Below are 20,779 nucleotides of genomic sequence, written 5' to 3' on the forward strand. Positions count from 1 at the left end.
GACTTTGGAATAAGGAAAAGCATGAAATACAGTAGGAGTGATTGCGGGAGGTTAGGCGGCATCCGGTAACAACTGCACGAGAGCTGTTAGGCCATCAGACGGTAGCTAACCTTGACGAGTGTAGTTCATCGGGCAATTATCACTGACTAGCTTGGTTTTCGTTTAGAGGACGCGTTTCCTGCAATAAATACTCAGTGAAACTCCCCGTGAATACTACCGTAGCGAGAATACCATTGCACACACACACACACACACACACACACACACACACACACATCTTAACATCATTTTAAACGCCAAACAAGTCACAGTCAGAGGTTTATAATGAACAGTACAGTGGCCTTAAACAGTGGCCCTAAACCTCACCCCGGGCAGACACAGTAGCAATTAACGCCAAAGGGATACTCTTGTGCAGTAACTAAATGCGACCAACCAGTGCTTACCGTAGATCAGTGTGCGGGGGCTGTACTTTAATCGTGTTTGGACTTGTCAGCCAGGAAAAAGGGGGAGTGTTTTAAGGGTATTGTTGGTAATAAGGTGTGTTCTCCAAGGTATTTGTAGATATCTGAACTCTTTCTTTTATTTCAATCCACAATTTATAACATGTTCTAATGATATTCCGTTCTTTTAATTTGTTCTATATTTTTTTTCCTGTCTCTGTTCTTTCTGTTTTCTTTTCTAATTCTGATCAGTGTTTTTTCCTATAGCTTTTTCTTTTCCTCGTTTTTACACTTTGCATTCAATTTCTCCACGATATACGTCCCTTTCTTCACCAATCTATTCCCTACAACCTCCCATTCCTTACTTACCAATTATATTCTACCTCTCGGGACACCAGTATCATCACCAGTATCTTCGCAGTGTCCTTGCTGGCTATACGTCTCCGTCAGGCAGGTGTTGGATGAAAGAGGCAACGATACATTCCCAGCAAACATAACCTTGGACCGGCAGATGGTGTTGGTGGACTACTGACAGATAGCATTATTTTCACTACCCTAGCATATAATTGTTCTCAGTAGCTGTATTGAAACATCGCTCATTCGTTTCTCAGGCCACTCGACAGGTATTAATAGGCGTACAGGTACTGTTTGGCACGTTAGGTATATATAGAACATTGGATAAACATTCCCTCTCGGAGTCTGCGTGTCTGTTATGTGGAGAGAGAGAGAGAGAGAGAGAGAGAGCGCTGGGACGGGAACAAAGCCACTTTCTGCGCCAGCCTGGGAGAGAAAGAGAGAGAGAGAGAGAGAGAGAGAGAGAGAGAGAGAGAGAGAGAGGAGGTATGGGAGGGAAAAGAAAGAAAGGAAGGTATGGTGGGGAAATCCTCCATCGGGGCACACACACACACACACACACACACACACACACACACGGGGAGACTACTGAGTATTAATAGTGAACCAACGGGGGGTATAGGTAGGTGGGTATTTGGGGGCGTGGGGCGAAGGGGTGGGGTGGGCAGTAACAGATCACACGACCTCGATGCTGAGTGAGTCTTGTGGGGGTCAGACATTGGCGAGGGGGGGGAGGGGCTGAGGGTCGAGGGGGTGTCGAGAGGTTCTGTGGAGCGCCGTGACCCTTGACAGTATACAGTGTTTTCTCTTTGCTCTCTCTCTCTCTCTCTCTCTCTCTCTCTCTCTCTCTCTCTCTCTCTCTCTCTCTCTCTCTCTCTCTCTCTCTCATGGTAATTTCATCTTCCTTCCCTTCCTTACCTCTCTTCTTCCATTCTTTGCCGTATTTCCCTTCTCATGTTTCTTCTCTTTCATTTACCTCCCTTCTCTTCTATTATTTCATTTCCTTAACTCCATTTTCCTCATTTCCTTTGTATCTCCACGTATTCCTCCTTTCCTTAACTTCCTCACCTTCATCACCTCACCCTTCTCCCCTCTTTATTCCCCCTCACCCTCTTCCACTTCCCCTACCTGCTTTTTCCCTTCACCTCCCGCACCCTCAGCCTCACCTTCCTCTCCCTCCTTCATCTCCGTCACTCGCTGATGTCACGGCATGCACACAGGAATAGTTAAGGTACCGCTAGACAGCATATTCATCTCAGGGAAGGCTTTTTTTTTTAGTCTCATTTATTCTACTGTGCTTTATTAGGAGGGAACTTTGAGTATGTTTAGGAGTGATGCGTTTTTTTTTTTTTTTTTTGTATTAGTGGTGTTAGATTGTAGACTATTTTGAAACTGTCTCGAGAGGTGGGAGGTGTTGTGTTTGTGTGTGTGTGTGTGTGTGTGTGTGTGTGTGTGTGTGTGTGTGTGTGTTCATACAGTCAAAAAGCATTAATGGATTGAATAGAAAAAAGAAAAACGTATAAATAAAAGTGTGTGTGTGTGTGTGTGTGTGTGTGTGTATGTAAATAATTAAATCGAGAACTAGGCACCTATATTACGGACCCCACCTGGCCATCACTGCAACGCCCCCCCTCCTACACACATACACAATGATGCTGAAAAAAAAAATAGAAAAAAGGCATTATTTTTCCTTCCCTCTCTCTCTCTCTCTCTCTCTCTCTCTCTCTCTCTCTCTCTCTCTCTCTCTCTCTCTCTCTCTCTCTCTCTCCTCTCCTCTCCTCTCCTCACATTTGCCTCTGGACACTACCCCTTTCAATATTCACTGACACAGCCACACACCTAACCTAACCTAACCTAACCTAACCCAACAACAGCAGCATTGGTCACTTGTATCAAAACTCGCTGCTATGAAGTTTAGCTTAGATAGACCAATAGAAGCAGGTCTCATCCCTCCTTCAAATTTGTCAGGTATTTTAACACAGGTTTCATAAGCACTACTCTTCAAAGGGCATGGAGTTCTTTAGTGTGTGTGTGTGTGTGTTATCTTTCTTTTTTTGATTAATAATGTGGAGTTATTAAATTGTCAGTGGAATCATGAAAGCGTCTTTATAAACCACTTTTTATCACTAATCGGTTGAAAGTTGTTCAGATAAGAGGCTTAGAGTACAATCCTGTGACTTGTACTCTCTCTCTCTCTCTCTCTCTCTCTCTCTCTCTCTCTCTCTCTCTCTCTCTCTCTCTCTCTCATTTTACCTGTTTTTATACTTTTATCGATAGTTTTAGTTCTTTTTACTAATCTCTCTCTCTCTCTCTCTCTCTCTCTCTCTCTCTCTCTCTCTCTCTCTCTCTCTCTCTCTCTCTCTCTCTCTCTCTCTCACACACACCGGAGCTCTTATTAACGGCCATTGTTCCTTGTGTTTCAGTGCCGGGTCCGCCTGAGAACCTGACGCTGATTCGGGTTCATGACCGCTCGGTGGACCTGCAATGGAACCAGCCCACGCAGCCCAATGGAGAGATACGAGGCTACCGTGTCTATTTCATGAAGGGCAACTATACCAGCGTGAAGACGGTCCGGTCCAGCGAGCCCAGCATCCAGTTCACTCTGCCAGGTCTAGGTCAGTCATGTGTTGTGTTGAGTTGGGTGGTGGTGGTGGTGGTGGGAAATGCAGGTGCGGGTTTGTAGATTATTATTATTTTTGTTTTAATGTAAGACGGGAAAGTCGTCCAAGGGCAACAAAATAAAGATAAATAATAGACCCACTTAGTTGCCAGCCCCCTTCCACACAGGTTTGGTATTTCTTGCACCCACTGCATTTCCATCTTCCCATGACCTGAACTCATTTAAAAGATAGGTTTTTAAAATATGTATCCCCCTTTCTTTAGGCCAACTCTCTCGAATCTGCACGGGGACTAGCAACTGAGTCTTTTAATTTTATTCTATTTTACTTATTTATTTATTTTTATTATTTATTTTCTCTTTGTCGCCAGTTTTCCCCTCTTACATAAAAAGGAGATCGATTTACAGGGTGTTATTAAAAGGTGATCGATTTACAGGGTGTCATTGCTTTGTATGATACATTATGTCGTGTTCCTTGTATCATGTGGTGTTAGGATGTGTGTGGTTCTGACTGTGGGTGTAGAAATAGTCAGTCTTTCTCAGTGTAGTTTAACCCTTTCATCAGTATTTATCACCTTTTTCTTTAATTACTAACCACTGTGACCTTTTTCTCGTTCTAGTCACTTCTAAATTACAATCTTTTTTTTTTTTATCATGTTATTTTATTTGTGCTTGTAAAGGTTCTATGTATTTAAGTGGTGTGAATATCGCTGTAAAAATTATGTATCTACCACACTCGCCACTCTACCACTTGATATAGCCACTCTCGCAGTAGCCACAGAGTACTTTTACACCGCCACCTAACCACGACGCTCACTGCCACTTGCGAGTACAACCACCACTTCTATTCACCACTGTCATGTACAGTAACCGCAGCTTTTAACATTGCTACTACTGCTACTAACTACTATTTTTACTACTACTACTACTACTACTACTACTACTTCTACTATTATTATTACCACCACCATCGCCACTACTGCTACTTTTACCACCACTACTACTACTACTACTACTACTACTACTACTACTACTACTACTACTACTACTACTACTACTACTACTACTACCATTACTACTACTACTACTACTACTACTACTACTACTAAAAGCTAAGCATCTGACTATGATTTATACAGTAACTGCAACTCTTAACACTACTACTACTACTACTACTACTACTACTACTACTACTACTACTACTACTACTAATGAAGAACATCTGACCGTGATTAGTGGAAAAGTGAGTACAATTATAAATATCGTTGTTCTACTGAAACCTGTCTTAGTTATGTGTCAACCTATTGGCTACATGTTATCGTGAGTTTGTCATATAGTGATTGACAGCTGATAAGACGGAGGAGTCGTACAGGGAAGCGTCTTATCGTAATCCTTTGTAACACTCCTTGTTTCTTTCCTATAAGCCATTAAAGCCAGTTAGACACTTCAACAGCACCGCCTCTTAGATTGTTGTGGCCTATAGTCTGTCTTCTAAAATGGTCCTGGATTTAAAACATGATGTAATTTATTGATAACGTCATTGATTTGATTTGAATAATACTTGTTTTCTGTTGATCAACGCACTTATTACAAGGACAGCTCACGGTTTTCCTCCTGGGACACCATTCAAACCCCTGGAGCCACTTTAGAGTAGACAGACTATAGCAAGGAAGGAAAGAGGGGAATATAGGAAAGAAAAATGCGTATATATACATTTTTTTTTTTTCAATGTTTTTTTTAATGGGTGAAATTACTTAGCCTCAACAATCTCCCTTAGCATCCAATGATTGTTCGGTAGTTCTGTGCATTGTTATTGATCGTTTTATCTACTCATTTAGTTATCTGTCTCTCTTTTACTGATAGACCTGCCTTTATGTTTTTTATCACCTTTGTAGCTATAGTTCTTGTTACCACTCTCTCTCTCTCTCTCTCTCTCTCTCTCTCTCTCTCTCTCTCTCTCTCTCTCTCTCTCTCTCTCTCTCTCTCTCTCTCTCTCTCACCACACCACACCACACCACTACATAATGATTTCCCCGACACTGAGGATCCAAACAATGGTGACCCCAATAGGCAATCCGAAGCAGACTCCTCCAAGGGCAGTGCAGAAACAGATCCGGTGCATTGTGATTAGCGGGGCAGTGTCACGGTGCCAGCTGACCTCATGGCTGTGGCGCTGGTCAGGCAGACGCTCAATCAATGGCGTGTTTGTACTTGTTAAGGCGAGGAGGAGAAGGGGATGAGAAGTTAGGGGGGCAGGGAAAGGGAAGGAGAGAGAGAGAGAGAGAGAGAGAGAGAGAGAGAGAAAGGTATGGTGTGATTTCTCTCTCTCTCTCTCTCTCTTTTTCTTTCTTTCATTCATTCATCCATTCATTCATTCTTTCTTTCTTTCTTTCTTTCTTTCTTTCATTCATTCATTCATTCATTCATTCATTTTCTTTCTTTCTTTCTTTCTCTTTCTCTCTCTCTCTCTCTCTCTCTCTCTCTCTCTCTCTCTCTCTCTCTCTCTCTCTCTCTCTCTCTCTCTCTCTCTCACATCATTTTCGTATATTATATAGTATAGTAACCCTGCACATTATCCCTCATGGCTGTGATGACTCCTGTTCTTTCACGTTGAGATGGTTATTTATTCACGAGTAGTCTGTGTTTACAAATGATTTATTGTAGAAAACGTTATTCTTTTTAGTACAAGAAAATGGGTGAGAAACTTCAGGAAATGTAACACAAGCTCAAATTTCCTAAATCATGCTGGTAATAGTGCTTGAGTCATCTTGAGGTTTAGGTAAGGACTTAGACATTATTTAAACCACTCATACCCACTAACTGATGAAGGCAAATGTATCATAAGTGCACCAATCAGGAACAACCGACTTAGGCCAAAAATCTATTAAAAAAAAAAAAACATGGTCTTTTTAACTCCTTGGGAACATAGACGTATTTTTCTTTGATTTATGGGTACAATTAGACGATTTTGTATACATTAGGAAGGGTCTGTGGAGGTCAAAAGATTAATGGGCTGGAGTCTTCACCAGTTTAATCCCCGCATGTGTTTCTGGAGCTGAATAGAATCAAATAGTAAGCAGAATGAATATGGAAACGCGTCTTGGTAATGAAAGGGGTCAATGAAGTCGACTATATACATACATAAATAACCATCCTTGATTCGTGTTAGTTACAATACTTGAACCTAACTTTGTCTTTGTGTTTGAGATGCACGGCCGGAGGGAGCTCACCGTAATGCGGTTTATATATAATAGGTGCAGGAAGGCGTGACCAAGGGTGGATGCCTGAACGTCTGCTCCGCCTCACTGCTCACGGAAGTGCTGTCAAAACCCATCAGAGCAGAATTTTTTTATTATTATTATTATTCCTCACGGCAACACATACGAGTCAGTCTTGTAGTTGCAGTAGTTAGACTGATGGAGGTTATTTGAGTGTTAAGAAGGATATGATAAGGTATACACAAGATCTTCAGGGTTAGTGATCAGGGAAAGGGCTATTAGTGAAGGGTTTAATCTTTTTTATTTAGTTTATAGATGGGGTAGAGGAAATTGGCTCACGAATTAGAGTGTAATAGCCTCAGTAATCAGGTTATCAGTGCGGAGTCAATATGAAGCGTTAAAGAAGTATTAGATAAAAGTATGAATTATCTTAGAGAGGTTTCCTGACGTTTCTCTCTCTTTACACACACACACACACACACACACACACACTATCTTGTGCATGCTTTAGGATTAGTAGACAACTTCACATAAAATTTCCTTCTCGTGATGTGCTCTTTATTAACTTGTGTGCTCCTGTGTTATCTTCGACCTCGCTGCCCTCGCCCTCGTCACTCTCCACTCCGCCCCCCCATCGCCCCTAGCCTCACCCTCCATCCCTCTTTTCCGCTGCGCCATATCCTCTTGTTGCTTCTGCGCCATCACTCATATCAGTTAATAATTCTTGCTGTCATTCACCAGAACACGTGTGGATCGCTGTGCTTTCTCTCTCTCTCTCTCTCTCTCTCTCTCTCTCTCTCTCTCTCTCTCTCTCTCTCTCTCTCTCTCTCTCTCTCTCTCTCTCTCTCTCTCTCTCTCTCTCTCTCTCTCGTTCAAGTTATCAGTTATATTTTTTTTTCTTTTCGTTATTGATTTATCTATATGACTTTTTCTATTAATTCTTACCTTGTGTTAGCTTTCTCTCATCACATTTTTTTATTACGTTTTCATTTCTCGTTAATCATTTAATGCGATAAGCGACAATGTACAGCAGTAGGAAATGTGTATGAAATTATTTTAAACACGTGCAGGATAAGAAGTTGATCTAAAGAGAAAGTCATTTTTTGCCAGTTTTTGCCAATTTCTATTCGTTGGATGTTTGAAGATGACTGTAGAAGTAAGTGTAGAGTATAAGAAGAAACCTCTCGGAATTTTTAGTTTGTGACTTACGAAACGATGAAAAAGTGTGAATAAGTGAGAGACGAAAGATTGACACTTATAAACAACAACAGAAACAACGCACAACAACAACAGCATTAAAAAAAAAAAGGGAAGATAAAAGAATGGATTGGTAAGAAAGGAAGAAAAAAACAAACAGAGGAGTGACAATATGTAATAGCTAGAGACGAAGATTAACTAACTCCTTCACTACCATGTCGCGTTTCCATATCCATCCTGCTTACAATTTGATGATTTCATACACCTTCAGAAACTTACGTGGAGGTTAAAATATTAAAGACCATGGCCATTAATCTTCTGACCTTAATACACCCTTCCTAGTATCAATAAAATCGTCTTGCCACACCCAGAAAATCGAGGTAAAATGTGTCTCAGTATTGAAGGGGTTTAAGTATACCAAAATAAAGTTAGTGTAGATAAGTAGATAAGTTAATATAGAAATGTATAGGTAAGTTGGTGTATTTAAGTGTAAATATAAATGTATAGATGTATAGATAGGAATGTAAATAAATGTATAGGTAAGTTGTAGATATGTGTAGATAAGTGTACATAAGTTAGTGTAGATAAATGTAAGTTATGATCCTCTTGTGAAGTTAATTATCGTCACGTTTTTTTTTTTTTTTTTCAATTTAAAAGTTATGACCTTTTTTTTTCATTAACTCATCCGTGTTTGACCTTTTTAATGATTAAGTTGACATTAAGTGGGACATCTTCTCTCTTTTCTTTCCTTTTTCGTCATTAAAGTATCGCCAGTTATGTTTTTTTTTTTTTTTTTTTTTCGTTGTCATTGTTCGTTCGTTTCTTTGTAACTTCTTTCTTCATTAAGTTAGTACGTACATAATTTTTTTTCATATCTTCTTCATTAAGTTATTACCACGTGCATTCTTTCTTTAAGTTATTACCGCGTGCATTATTTATTTATTTACTTTTCAGTGTGGCGTTCTTTGTCTTTATATTGTCACCTTCCTCGTTAGTTCTTTAATCAGTCAATCAATCAGCCATCTTCCTCTGCGTGTGTAATGTTATAGTATTTTTTTTTTCTACGAGGTTTGCCTGGGGAACTTATCGTGTGTGTGTGTGTGTGTGTGTGTGTGTGTGTGTGTGTGTGTGTGTGTGTGTGTGTGTCTGCAGTTGGATCTCTCTCTCTCTCTCTCTCTCTCTCTCTCTCTCTCTCTCTCTCTCTCTCTCTCTCTCATAATCCACCTCATCACACCAGCAAGGCCTGTCAACAACAATTATTCAGCCTCCCACATAATATTTTTGCTCCTTAATCCCCTGTCTAAAATTTCCCTTTATTATCTTATCCAGCCATACATAAACTTTTCTTTCTTCTTTTCTTACCAATCCATCCCTTTTACTCCCTTTTTCTGTTGTTAGTAACTGTCGATCTCTCTCTTGCCTCACAAATTCTTAGCGTTCCGTTCCTTTTCATTGATTTAGTGCGCCCTACTGACATTATCACCGCCACCACCACCACCTACGCTGCTGTTAATTCCCTACCTGGATGTATCGGTGCATCCTCTTTCTCCATTGATTGACGCACGGTGGTGACATCTGCTCTGCTCCTGCCTTGGACTTCTTTTCTGCTTGTTTAGAGGGGGATGGGTTTTCTCAGTTCACACTATGCCTGGCTGTTTTCGTGTCTCTTTCAGCATTGATAGGCATGTGACAGTGACTTCTATGAAACACTTTTGCTCCACACCGTCTTTCAAGGCTTTAGTTGATGGGAAGTTTGTTTGTAATGTGTTTTTTAGTATTCTAGTGACAGATTAACAAGACTTTTACTTTATTTACACGAGAAATACTCTTCAGAATCCGGCTGATCATCTCTGTAGCCTTTGAAAATAGTGGTAGTGAGAGAATACAGATCATAGAAATATATCCCGTGCTGCTTTTGCTCTCCACGGACACTAAGTTCGTATGTCGTTTCCGTTTACAGCAAACCTAACGTACCACAGTGGAAAACCTCATGCTTGAAGTGCTTAGAAATTTACCATTTACCATAGAATATAGTAGTAGTAGTAGTAGCAGTGTATGCAGATAGACAGGCCTTTGCTGGCTAACCCTGAAAATATGAGCTGTCCCCACTATCAGTATTAGGTATAAACAAACAGACCCTGTGCTAGCTAACCCTGACTGTCCGCCTTCCGTGTCTGAGACGTGTTTGCACATCACCTAGACACGGACCTCATGCACGCATATCAATTAGCCCGATCAATAGCAGTGATAATGTCCACACCACCGCCGCGCCCTTCACCACTATACAGTGAGCGAGCACCAGTCTTATGGGATGCCTCTTTGTGTTCTTGCATGCCTGTATACACACACACACACACACACACACACACACACACACACACACACAGAGAGAGAGAGAGTGTAGGAGGGAATTCAGAAAATAATGACAACAACAACAACAACAACAACAACAGGGAGGGGGAGGAGGAGGAGGAGGAGGAGGAAGAAGAAAAAACAATGGTAGAAGAATTCGAGTAGTAATGATGTAACGTAACAAAGAAAAAATACACACCCTTGATACACACACACACACACACACACACACACACACACACACACACACACACACAGGGAGCGGCGAGCCACTAGCCAGCCATGTCTTGCGGTCACAGTTCCTTGGTGTTGGGACTCGTGACGCGGCGGCGATGTGGTGACGGACCTTCCTCTCTTCCTGTCTTTCTGTGGCCGCCCGTAATTCGCCAGTCACTCTCCAACTAAAGACGAATCGGAGGCGGTGGTCACTTTTTAGCCGCAGGTCCTTGTGTGTGTGTGTGTGTGTGTGTGTGTGTGTGAGGAGTCGTGTGGTAGGAGGAGGAAGCGAGGATGTTGAGGCCTACTAGTTCTTTTGTCTTTGTGTGTGTGTGTGTGTGTGTGTGTGTGTGTGTGTGTGTGTGTGTGTGTGTGTGTGTGGAAGGTATTTCCGTTAGCGAGGGCATTCCTTTGTTGATAACGGTGTGTGTTTGTGTTTATGTTTACAAGTGGGTATACTTTGAGCACATACGCGTGGCTTTGTGTGTGTGTGTGTGTGTGTGTGTGTGTGTGTGTGTGTGTGTGTGTGTGTGTGTGTGTGTGTGTGCAGGTATTCTTGCCTTGGTTTTGTCTTTGTGTATTTGTTCTCTTAGTCTTTTGTCTGTGTGTGTGTGTGTGTGTGTGTGTGTGTGTGTGTGTGTGTGTGTGTGTGTGTGTGTGTGTGTTTGTCTGTAGTCTACACACTCTTGGTTTCGTTTGGCCAGCACGTGTTGTCTGAAGGAAACAGGTGAAGATGCAGAGATACACACCTGTAATTAACTTCACCTGGGCAACAAGCAATTTAACCCTTACTTTTTCAATAGAGATGAGTAGCAAGTCACGATAATGACATCCTCAGTAGTGATGGCTCTTGAACATTATTCCATTGGGCACGTCAGCCTCATCTGCACGCCAAGTTAAATGTGACTGATCCCACTTAATGCCCTCTCTCCTCCACCCTCTCGTGCAATTGACTCTCAAAAGGTTATCTCAAAAGGCTATCTCTCTACACCAGGCTGCTCTGAGATGTTGGCGAGTCCTTCACTACAGGCTGGGAAGTGCAGGCTAGGTGTGTCTGAAGTAAGACTAAGGATGAAACTGAAGAAAGAAGGGGAAAGGCTTCATTGGCTACAGATTATGCTCATCCCTTCACTCCCTCCTTTCCTCACGCCCTCCCTCTGCTATTCAGATCCCAGAATTCTCCCTTCACTACGGCCCTTCCTCCTTCCCTCTCCCACCGGCCCTAATACTAGAAGCGCTCCTCTCTCTCCCTCCCTCCCTTCCTGACCCTCGCCTTTTTCCCCTCTCTCCCCTCAGCCCGGTTTCTCATCTTACATATGGCCACCTCCCCTCCCTGCCTGTGTGTGTGTGTGTGTCCCGTGGGGCTGTGGTGCTTCCCCCAAAGGCATCCTCCCTTTCTCCCTATCATCATTCGGCTACTTTACTACTACTACTACTACTACTACTACTACTACTACTACTACTACTACTACTACTGTCTTGCTAATTTGTATCCCTTGCTGGTCCCGCTGGAGACAAAATCACGTGAAGAGTATTTTCCTGGTTACAATTTGAATGAATCGGGTTAATCCACCTAATTGGCCCTTTGACTGAACCTTAAACATTGTCCTCAAACCAAATTGAAGCTTTCCCTGTCAAAAACCAGCCCGAACTTAAGACATAAAGAACTGGTATGTCTAGCCTGCCTGTGCTATACTGAAGGTGTGACTTACAATACATGCATACCACAGAACCATTGACGCGGCTGAAAATTGACACAGACAAAGCAAATATTTACCATGCCGAGGTTGACGATCGTGCACCTGGACCTGTTTGCTTTCCCACGCTGTCGTAAACCATCCCAGAGCCACGTGTCGCTGTCATTGCAGGCTTGATGGCACCTAATGAATACCACTGATGATACTTCTATTCCCCTTTCGTTAGGTTACTGTTATGATTGAAATGGTAATTTCTACCTTAACTCTTTCAGTACTATGTGGCTGATTTGCTTACCTCCATGCATTGTATTGGCCGGAAGTTGCAAAAATCTGTTCTTTCTTTTCATAACTTGTTTTATTATGTCTTAAGTTTTCCATGCATCGTTTCTAGTGTCGTAAATTGTTAGGTACTGAAGGGAAAGGTTTAATTTGGTATGACTGGTGGATACAGACTCTCTTCTTTCTTTTTTTATATACAGGGAATGCCACGTGTAGGTTTGATGGGTTCTTGCACCTTTCCTGACGCCTTTATTTCTTATCAGATAAATTAGGTCCAAAAGGATTCAAGAAGTTCAAGGTATTATAATTGAGGGAAGACGCTAAACACAGTGAAGGTGGAAGGAGAGTGTTGCTCGACTTGTGCCCACGACTGTACTGTATTGCTTAGTAACCTCGCCTCCTGTACTAACCCTTACTTTACCAGGCTACCTTCCTTCCCTACACCTCACCCTCCCTTCACCTTTATTCTCTCTCTCTCTCTCTCTCTCTCTCTCTCTCTCTCTCTCTCTCTCTCTCTCTCTCTCTCTCTCTCTCTCTCTCTCTCTCTCTCTCTCTCTTAGTCTTTGTCATTTTCTTTCTCTTTCCTTCTCTCTCTCTCTTAGTCTTTGTCTTTCTTTCTCTTTCTTTCTTCTCTCTCTCTCTCTCTCTCTCTCTCTCTCTCTCTCTCTCTCTCTCTCTCTCTCTCTCTCTCTCTCTCTCTCTCTCTCTCTCTCTCTTCCCCTGGTCTACACCCTTCCGTAGTCCTCATTCTCCCGCCTATTACTCCTTCCTTCCCCTTTCATCCCTTCATCCATTACACCCTCCCTTCTCCCTCGCCTCTCCCCCGTTTCAACGCGTCGCAGGTGGAGGAGGCTGCGTTGTACTCTACTCTCCATTCTCTTTGCGATCGATAACTCTGTAGACCTCTAGAATCTAACCACTCGATTATTCACACTGCTACTGTTCTTGTCTGTCTCCGCATCTCTTTTTCTCTGTCCAAAAGTCTCTATTTTTAAGTGTGTGTCCATCCATCAAGGAGCTCTCGGCTCATATTTCCTGTCGTTCCTCTATCTGTCTGTCTCTCTCTCTCTCTCTCTCTCTCTCTCTCTCTCTCTCTCTCTCTCTCTCTCTCTCTCTCTCTCTCTCTCTCTCTCTCTCTCTCTCTCCTTCTTATTCTTCTTCAGTTCTTATTCTTGTTCTTATTTTTGTTCTCTCTCTCTCTCTCTCTCTCTCTCTCTCTCTCTCTCTCTCTCTCTCTCTCTCTCTCTCTCTCTCTCTCTCTCTCTCTCTCTCTCTCTCTCTCTCTCTCTCTCTCTCTCTCTCTCTCTCTCTCTCTCTCTCTCTCTCTCTCTCTCTCTCTCTCTCTCTCTCTCTCTCTCTCTCTCTCTCTCTCTCTCTCTCTCTCTCTCTCTCTCTCTCTCTCTCTCTCTCGTACCACGTGACTCCACACCCACCCTGGCGCTTCGTACAGTCAGTGTAACACGAGTCAGGTGTTGGGATCTCCATAGGTAAGGGATACCTCGAGGCTAGTGTTGATTAGGCTGCTGTACTGCTGATGCTTGCCTGTACTGGTGGTGGTGATGGTGGTGCTGATTCTCTTTTATTCTCTCTCTCTCTCTCTCTCTTTCTCTTTCTCTTTGTATCCTTCATAACAAACGTTCGATTTATACTGTACATAGAGAAATTTTATATTGAAAGGGGTTTTATACATGTGTCCAGAAGTGAATGTGGGTAGGGAAAGGTTTCATTCGATATGGACAATAGATGAGTGTTGTAATGAATAGAACACGTTGGAATTATGTGTTTGTGGGTGATACATATTAGTGGGAGGTGAATGGTGGTGGTGGTGGTATCTGTCTGTCTGTCTGTCTGTTTTGTCTCTGCCTGTTAGTGTGTGGTTTGGTGTTTCCTGCTTCCTACTTAAGGATGCAAATGAAGTTTTCCTGGGGATGCAAATAAGGTTTTCCTAGTTAGCAGGGCGCCCGTGTAAATAGATAGCCGCCACTCTCCTCTCATCCATTTTGAATATCCATCATTATCATCACATTTCCACAAACGCCTCATTCCACACCGCACCTCCATCTTCACTCCACACAGCACGTTACCATGCCAACACACTCATCCCTCCCCCTCCCTTACAAACAATAGGAGCTCAACATAACACCTACATCTACTCATATCGTTGTTTCCTTTTTTTTTTTTTTTTTCTACTTTGTAACCAGTGTATTCCAGTGAAATAAAACCGCCTCCAGGGACGACTTAATATATTTTGTTCTTAATATTATTGTCGTATATCCGCCTGTGATGATTACTGTTACCGCGTCGAGAGCGGAGGTGGGCGTGGTAATTACTGTTCTTGTTGTAGTTTGTCTATTGCTCCTTTCGTATCATTCTCTGGCAGGTAGTTAAAGTGTCATTAGAGTCAGAGGAACGGGACTCTGGGATGGGAATGCTGTACGTGTGTGTGTGGGTGTGGGTGGTTGTGATGTGTGGGTGTTAGACTATCCTTGCGTCAATACATCTCTCGCCTGCTGCCGGCCTGCTGCTGCTCATGTTTCGGTTCGTTTCTACTGCTACTGTGAGTTTTGTGTAGGTGGGGCTGTGTAGGTAGATGTCACGGGAGTGGGAGGTGTGTGTGTGTGTGTGTGTGTGTGTGTGTGTGTGTGTGTGTGTGTGTGTGTGTGTGTGTGTGTGTCGTGACCGCCCCGCCCACCGCCCACCCATCCTCCTCCAGCCGGTGCTGTTAAAGGGGAAGGTGGTAAGCGATGGTGCGCCCCACACACACACACACACACACACACACACACACACACACACACACACACATAATGTTGATATATATCCTAGTATGGACTATAGATTAACAGCCCACGCACACGCACACACACCTTATCACACACACACACACACACACACACACACACACACACACACACCACTGCCTTACACCTCTATCCTGCACTCAAACTTACCACCCCAAAAAAGTCTCTCAACGCACACCAGACAACCCTCCTCCTAGCACCGTTCCCACACGCTGCCCACCCCACCCCGCCATAATCGGTCTTTTTCACGCCCGTGTTTACGTAGCGTAGCGGAGCGAAATACAGGTGAGGAAGGTGCGGGAGGCGAGGGGAAGGGAGGGTGCCCGCGTGAAGGTAGGATAGAAACGTGGGGGGCTTGTTTACTTGTCTTAGGAAGGAGGAAAGTAAAGTGTGTAGAAGCAAGTTGATGTTTACGTGTGTGTGTGTGTGTGTGTGTGTGTGTGTGTGTGTGTGTGTGTGTGTGTGTGTACGTGTATAGATGGATAGATAGATGTTTATTGAATACATAACACAAACTAGCTAGCAATTATACATACATAGACTATACACAGCTATTTCTTTACTACGAACACACACACACACACACATACGCACACGAGTATCATCATCATCAGCAGCAGGAGCAGGGAAAGGATGTGCTTCAGTTTTAGAATGTTGAGTGTTTAGGGTTGACGAGTGCAGGTGTGAGGCGAGATCCTTGACTACGCCGCACTCTTCTTTGTGCTGGGAGAGCTGTTGAAACGGGGCTAGGTGCACTCTCTCTCTCTCTCTCTCTCTCTCTCTCTCTCTCTCTCTCTCTCTCTCTCTCTCTCTCTCTCTCTCTCTCTCTCTCATCAGTATACCTATGTTCGGCTTTAGGGTTTTGTGTGTGTGTGTGTGTGTGTTCGTCTATTTCTTGACACTTCATTGTACTATATTCTCTTTGTTATTATTATTATTATTATTATTATTATTATTATTATTATTATTATTGTTATTATTACTGGTCACATTCTCATCGTTACTTTTATAACTCACTAAGTCAGTATCATTCTTACGTGCAATTCCTTTATTCATTTATCATTCATATTTTACCTTTACTGGTGTATTCACAGCTTAATGGTAGTATTTCTAGTATATACAACCAATTTACTTTTCATTTTTATTTCGAAGACCGTATCAGTGCTTCAATTAACCAAAAAAACCATGCGCAACTTTATCTTAACTCTTTCATTACCAGGACGTGTTTTCTTATTCATTCTAGTTACTATTTTGGCAGTTTCATACAGCTTCAGAAACATATGTTGGGATTAGAATAGTAAAGACATTATCCATTAATCATTTGACCTCCATAGACCCTTCCTAATGCAGGGGCCGCCGTGGTACAGTGGAACCATGCGTGCTTTGGGGTCCGAGGGGTCTCCAAGCGCATGGGTTCGAATTTTGTCCAACGGTCCGAGTGTAGGTTGGGCTTCCTCACTCGGGGCAACGGTTTCCTGGCGGGTGGGCTTTGAGATAGGAGGTACCTCAAAATTATCCCCTTTAGCTCATAAATTCTCGTGAAAAGCCCACATGGTATAAAAGTGAAAGTAAAATCGTCTAATCACACCCAAAAATCAAGGTAAAAAATGCGTCCCAGCATTGAAGGGGTTAAGGTGAGTGACAGACTGAAAGGTGTAAAGATTGGCAAGTGAGAGACTGAGGCGTGGAGGTGAGTGAGTGGGGTGAGTGAGCGACAGAGAAGCGTAAAGGTAGAGGGTGAGAGAGAGCCTGAGCAGCGTAAAGGTGGGTAAATGAGACAGAGACGTAAAGGTGAGGTGAGAGAGAGAGAGAGGTTGAAAGGCGTAAAGGTGGAGGGTAAGACACGTAGCCAGCGAATTTTGAAGCTCTTATCGGTGAGGGAAAATAGTGATAAGTGGCCTGGCATTGGCTTGAAGGCGAGGGCTGGCTATATCAATCACTGCCTCGTTATCCTATGAGCGCTCCACTACCAACACCGCCTCCGCCTCCTCCCTCACTCACTCACTCGCTTTCCTCTCTTACCGGTGACGTGCGAGGGAGGTGAGCGAGAGGCAGGCTGGAGGAGGAGGAGGAGGAGGATCAAAGAATAGAGTAGGTAATATTATATGTGGATTTGGTAAAGGCAGACAGACAAACAGGCACTCTCTCTCTCTCTCTCTCTCTCTCTCTCTCTCTCTCTCTCTCTCTCTCTCTCTCTCTCTCTCTCTCTCTCTCTCTCTCTCTCTCTCTCTCTCTCTCTCTCTCTCTCTCTCAGTACCAAAGAGATTCAATATATAAAAAAAAACTAGTTCCAGTGAAAGTAAACTCGACAGACTAATATTAATCATTATCACTACTACCACTACTTTTACTTAGCCGACACAAAACTACCTCCGTAAATGAACTGCGTTGTCTTCTACCCAAACGAGAAAGTGGTAGATAGGCTGGAAGGTGCATGTGTACTCTTGAGAAACCTGTAACTTGAATATAAACCTGAGTGCTGTGAATGTGTATGTGTGTGTGTGTGTGTATGTGGTTTAGTAATTTACACCTTAGAATTGCAAGTATATTAACCCCTTCAGTACTGGGACGCGTTTCCATATTGATTCTGCTTAATATTTGGTGATTTTATACAGCTTCAGAAACTTACTTGGGGGGTTAAAATAGTGAAGGCCATTAATCTTCTGATCTTCATAGACCCTTCCTAATGTCAGTAAAATAGTCTAATCATACACAGATATCGAGTTAAAATGTGTCCCAGTACTGAAGGGGTTTAAATAGTGAAGACTGTGGCCATTAATCTTCTGATATCCATAGATCCTTCCTAATGTCAATAAAATGGTCTAATCATACACAGATATCGAGGTAAAAATGTGTCCCAGTACTGAAGGGGTTAAAATAGTTTAGATTGTGGTCATTAATCTGATCTCCATAGACGCTTCCTAATGTCAATAAAATGGTGTAATCGTACACAAATCTCAAGGTAAAAATGTGTTCCAGTACTGAAGCGGTTAACATTTCTCCATGCTGTCAATGTAGTTAACCCATATTTTGTTTGTATTCACGCCAATATCAAGTTTTTCCAGGCATTTCTTGTACCTGGTTAGACATTTCCCAGTAGTACCGGAGAAGCAGTTAGGCAGTGGTGGCGTCAGGTGGTGGTGGTGTGAGGTGCGAGGTGAGTGAAGTGGATGGTTGGCTGGCTTCAGGACTATCGGCGATGGACGAGTGGCTGGCTAGATGGAGTTTTAATGGGGCTCACTCAAGCATGGGTGACTTGGAGGCGGTTGGTCGTGGTGGTGCTGGTGGTGGCGGCGGCTGTGGTGGTGTGGGGAAAGAGGAGAAGGATTTCCTGTGTTTTGAATACTGTTTGAGAGAGAGAGAGAGAGAGAGAGAGAGAGAGAGAGAGAGAGAGAGAGAGAGTCACAACTACCTCTTATACATACGAGTATATCAGAGAAATTTTGAAGTTATTATATTATTATTGTTTTTACTACTACTACTACTACCATCACTACTACAATTGCCATTATATCTATCCATATATGCCAATCTGTCTTTATATCCCAAAATCAACCAAATCAATTACCAAAGAAATTAAGTTCAAACAAACCACAACCCTCACCATTAGAAACAATTCCCTAACCATCGCTGCGAATCTGCACCATGAGCCGCCGGGAGAAAAGATTTAAACACTCTCGAAATTCCCTTTAGTTGACAGGCTTGCATTCTTCGGTCGCCTTGTGTTATTACGAGAGAGAGAAAGTGGCCCTGTTTGGATGTAATTGTGAAGGTGCAAGGATGACGCCACCTCACCGGATGTTGGTATTTATCTGTGTAATTGACGCTCGTACACAAAGGCAGTAGAAGAAAAGGAGAGAGAAAAGAAGGGAAGGAAGATACGATGGGAGTTGAGGAATATAAAAAGCGTGAGTCTTGAAATTTGATGGCATAAAATCTTAAATCTAATGGATCCGTTTCGCTTTCGTTTGTTTTCTATCCGTGAATACAAGGAAAGGAGGAGGAGGAAGAAGAAGAAGAGGAAGAAGAGGAGGATATCTGATGACACCTTACCTTACCTCATCAAATAGTTCCGGTTTCGTTTATTTTTAGATATTAACTCGCTGTGGAAGTGATGAAAGGAGAAAAGACAGGAGGGAAAGTGACAGGAGTGTATAATGAGATCTGATAACAAAATATAACGTTACTCTCTCTCTCTCTCTCTCTCTCTCTCTCTCTCTCTCTCTCTCTCTCTCTCTCTCGCTCTCGCTCTCGCAGGATTTCGAGATAGAGAGGAAGGAAATACAGGACGGAGATAAAATTATGAGATGAGTAACATGGAATTTGATGACACACACTAACCTCAAACCGTGAGTCTGTTGTGTTTCATATAATCACTCATTCTATTCAGCGGAGAAAGGAGAGAGAAGGAAAGCTACGGTATGAATAAACAAAAGAAGAACCGTGACGTGAAATCTACTGACATAAAACCTAACCTAAAACTTTCCTTCACACGTTCATTTTCTGGATATGAAGAAAACGAAGAATAAAAACTGGAAATGGTGCAAATTGAATAAATAGAAGCGTGACGTGAAGTTTAGTTAATCTCTTCAGTACTGGGACGCATTTTTGAGTTTTGGATATGATGAGACGATTTTATTTACATTAGGAAGAGTCTATGGAGGTCAGAAGATTAATGGCCAGAGTCTTCACTATTTTAATCCCCACATAAGTTTTTGAAGCTGTATAAAATCACCAAATGATAAGCAGAATAAATATGAAAACGTGTCTTGGTGCTGAAGGGATTAAACTTCTCCTAAATTGATCCATGTTTGCTTTCTTTCTAAGTATAAACTGGAGAAAATGAGGGAAGGCAACAGCTGTCACGTCAACACCTGTTTATTTATGAGAGAAAGGGATTATTTTATACCCATTGCTGTTACTACGGATATTATCGCGTTGGTGGGCAGAATAGTGCTACAGACATACAGACACACGGACATATGGTTTGTGTAGCAACCAACTCTGTCAAGGAAGGAAGGAAAGGAAGAACAGAGCAAGAATTTTTGGCACTGTTTCCTATTCTCACTCCACGAGCCTGTCATTCTCACTCATTTTCCTCCTCCTCCTCCTCCTCCTCCTCCTCCTCCTCCTCCTCCTCCTCCTTCCTGTCACGACTCATTTTTTTTCTTTCATTCAGCGTACTTCCTTTTCCTCCTCCTCCTCCTCCTCCTCCTCCTCCTCCTCCTCCTCTTTCTTCTCTCTGTGTAAACCTGAGCATCTACCCCGTCTTTGGCCCCATTTCCTCCTCCTCCTCCTCCTCTTTTTCATCTCACCCAATGCCATATCATTTTCTTAATTCATAATAATGCCTCTTTTTCTTCCTCCTCCCTCTACTCCTATTCCATCTTTTCCTTCCCCCTCCTCCTCCTCCTCCTCTTCCTCCTCATCCTTCCTGCTTTCATCATCTCCCTTCTGCCTTCTCCTCTTCCTCTTCCTTCTCTTCCTCTGTTTCTTTTTCTTTGATCTTCCCATTTCTCTCCGTCTTCCTCATCTTTGTACCGCGTTTCGTAAGCTGATCATTCTCTCTCTCTCTCTCTCTCTCTCTCTCTCTCTCTCTCTCTCTCTC

At 42.7% G+C, this 20,779-nt stretch overlaps 1 protein-coding gene across 4 annotated transcripts in view; it reads left to right on the forward strand.

Moving 5' to 3' along the window:
* The window catches only part of LOC123503748 (tyrosine-protein phosphatase 99A-like), a 783,535-nt gene that overhangs the window by 716,839 nt on the left and 45,917 nt on the right, over positions 1-20,779 (forward strand). For all 4 annotated transcript variants that reach the window (XM_045253746.1, XM_045253744.1, XM_045253747.1 and 1 more), the window contains exon 8: positions 3,218-3,409. In XM_045253746.1, the coding sequence (XP_045109681.1) occupies positions 3,218-3,409 (192 nt within the window). The remainder of the gene's footprint in view (positions 1-3,217; positions 3,410-20,779) is intronic.

The sequence above is a fragment of the Portunus trituberculatus genome, chromosome 14, assembly GCF_017591435.1.
Source record: "Portunus trituberculatus isolate SZX2019 chromosome 14, ASM1759143v1, whole genome shotgun sequence".
NCBI classification, from domain to species: Eukaryota; Metazoa; Arthropoda; class Malacostraca; order Decapoda; family Portunidae; genus Portunus; species Portunus trituberculatus.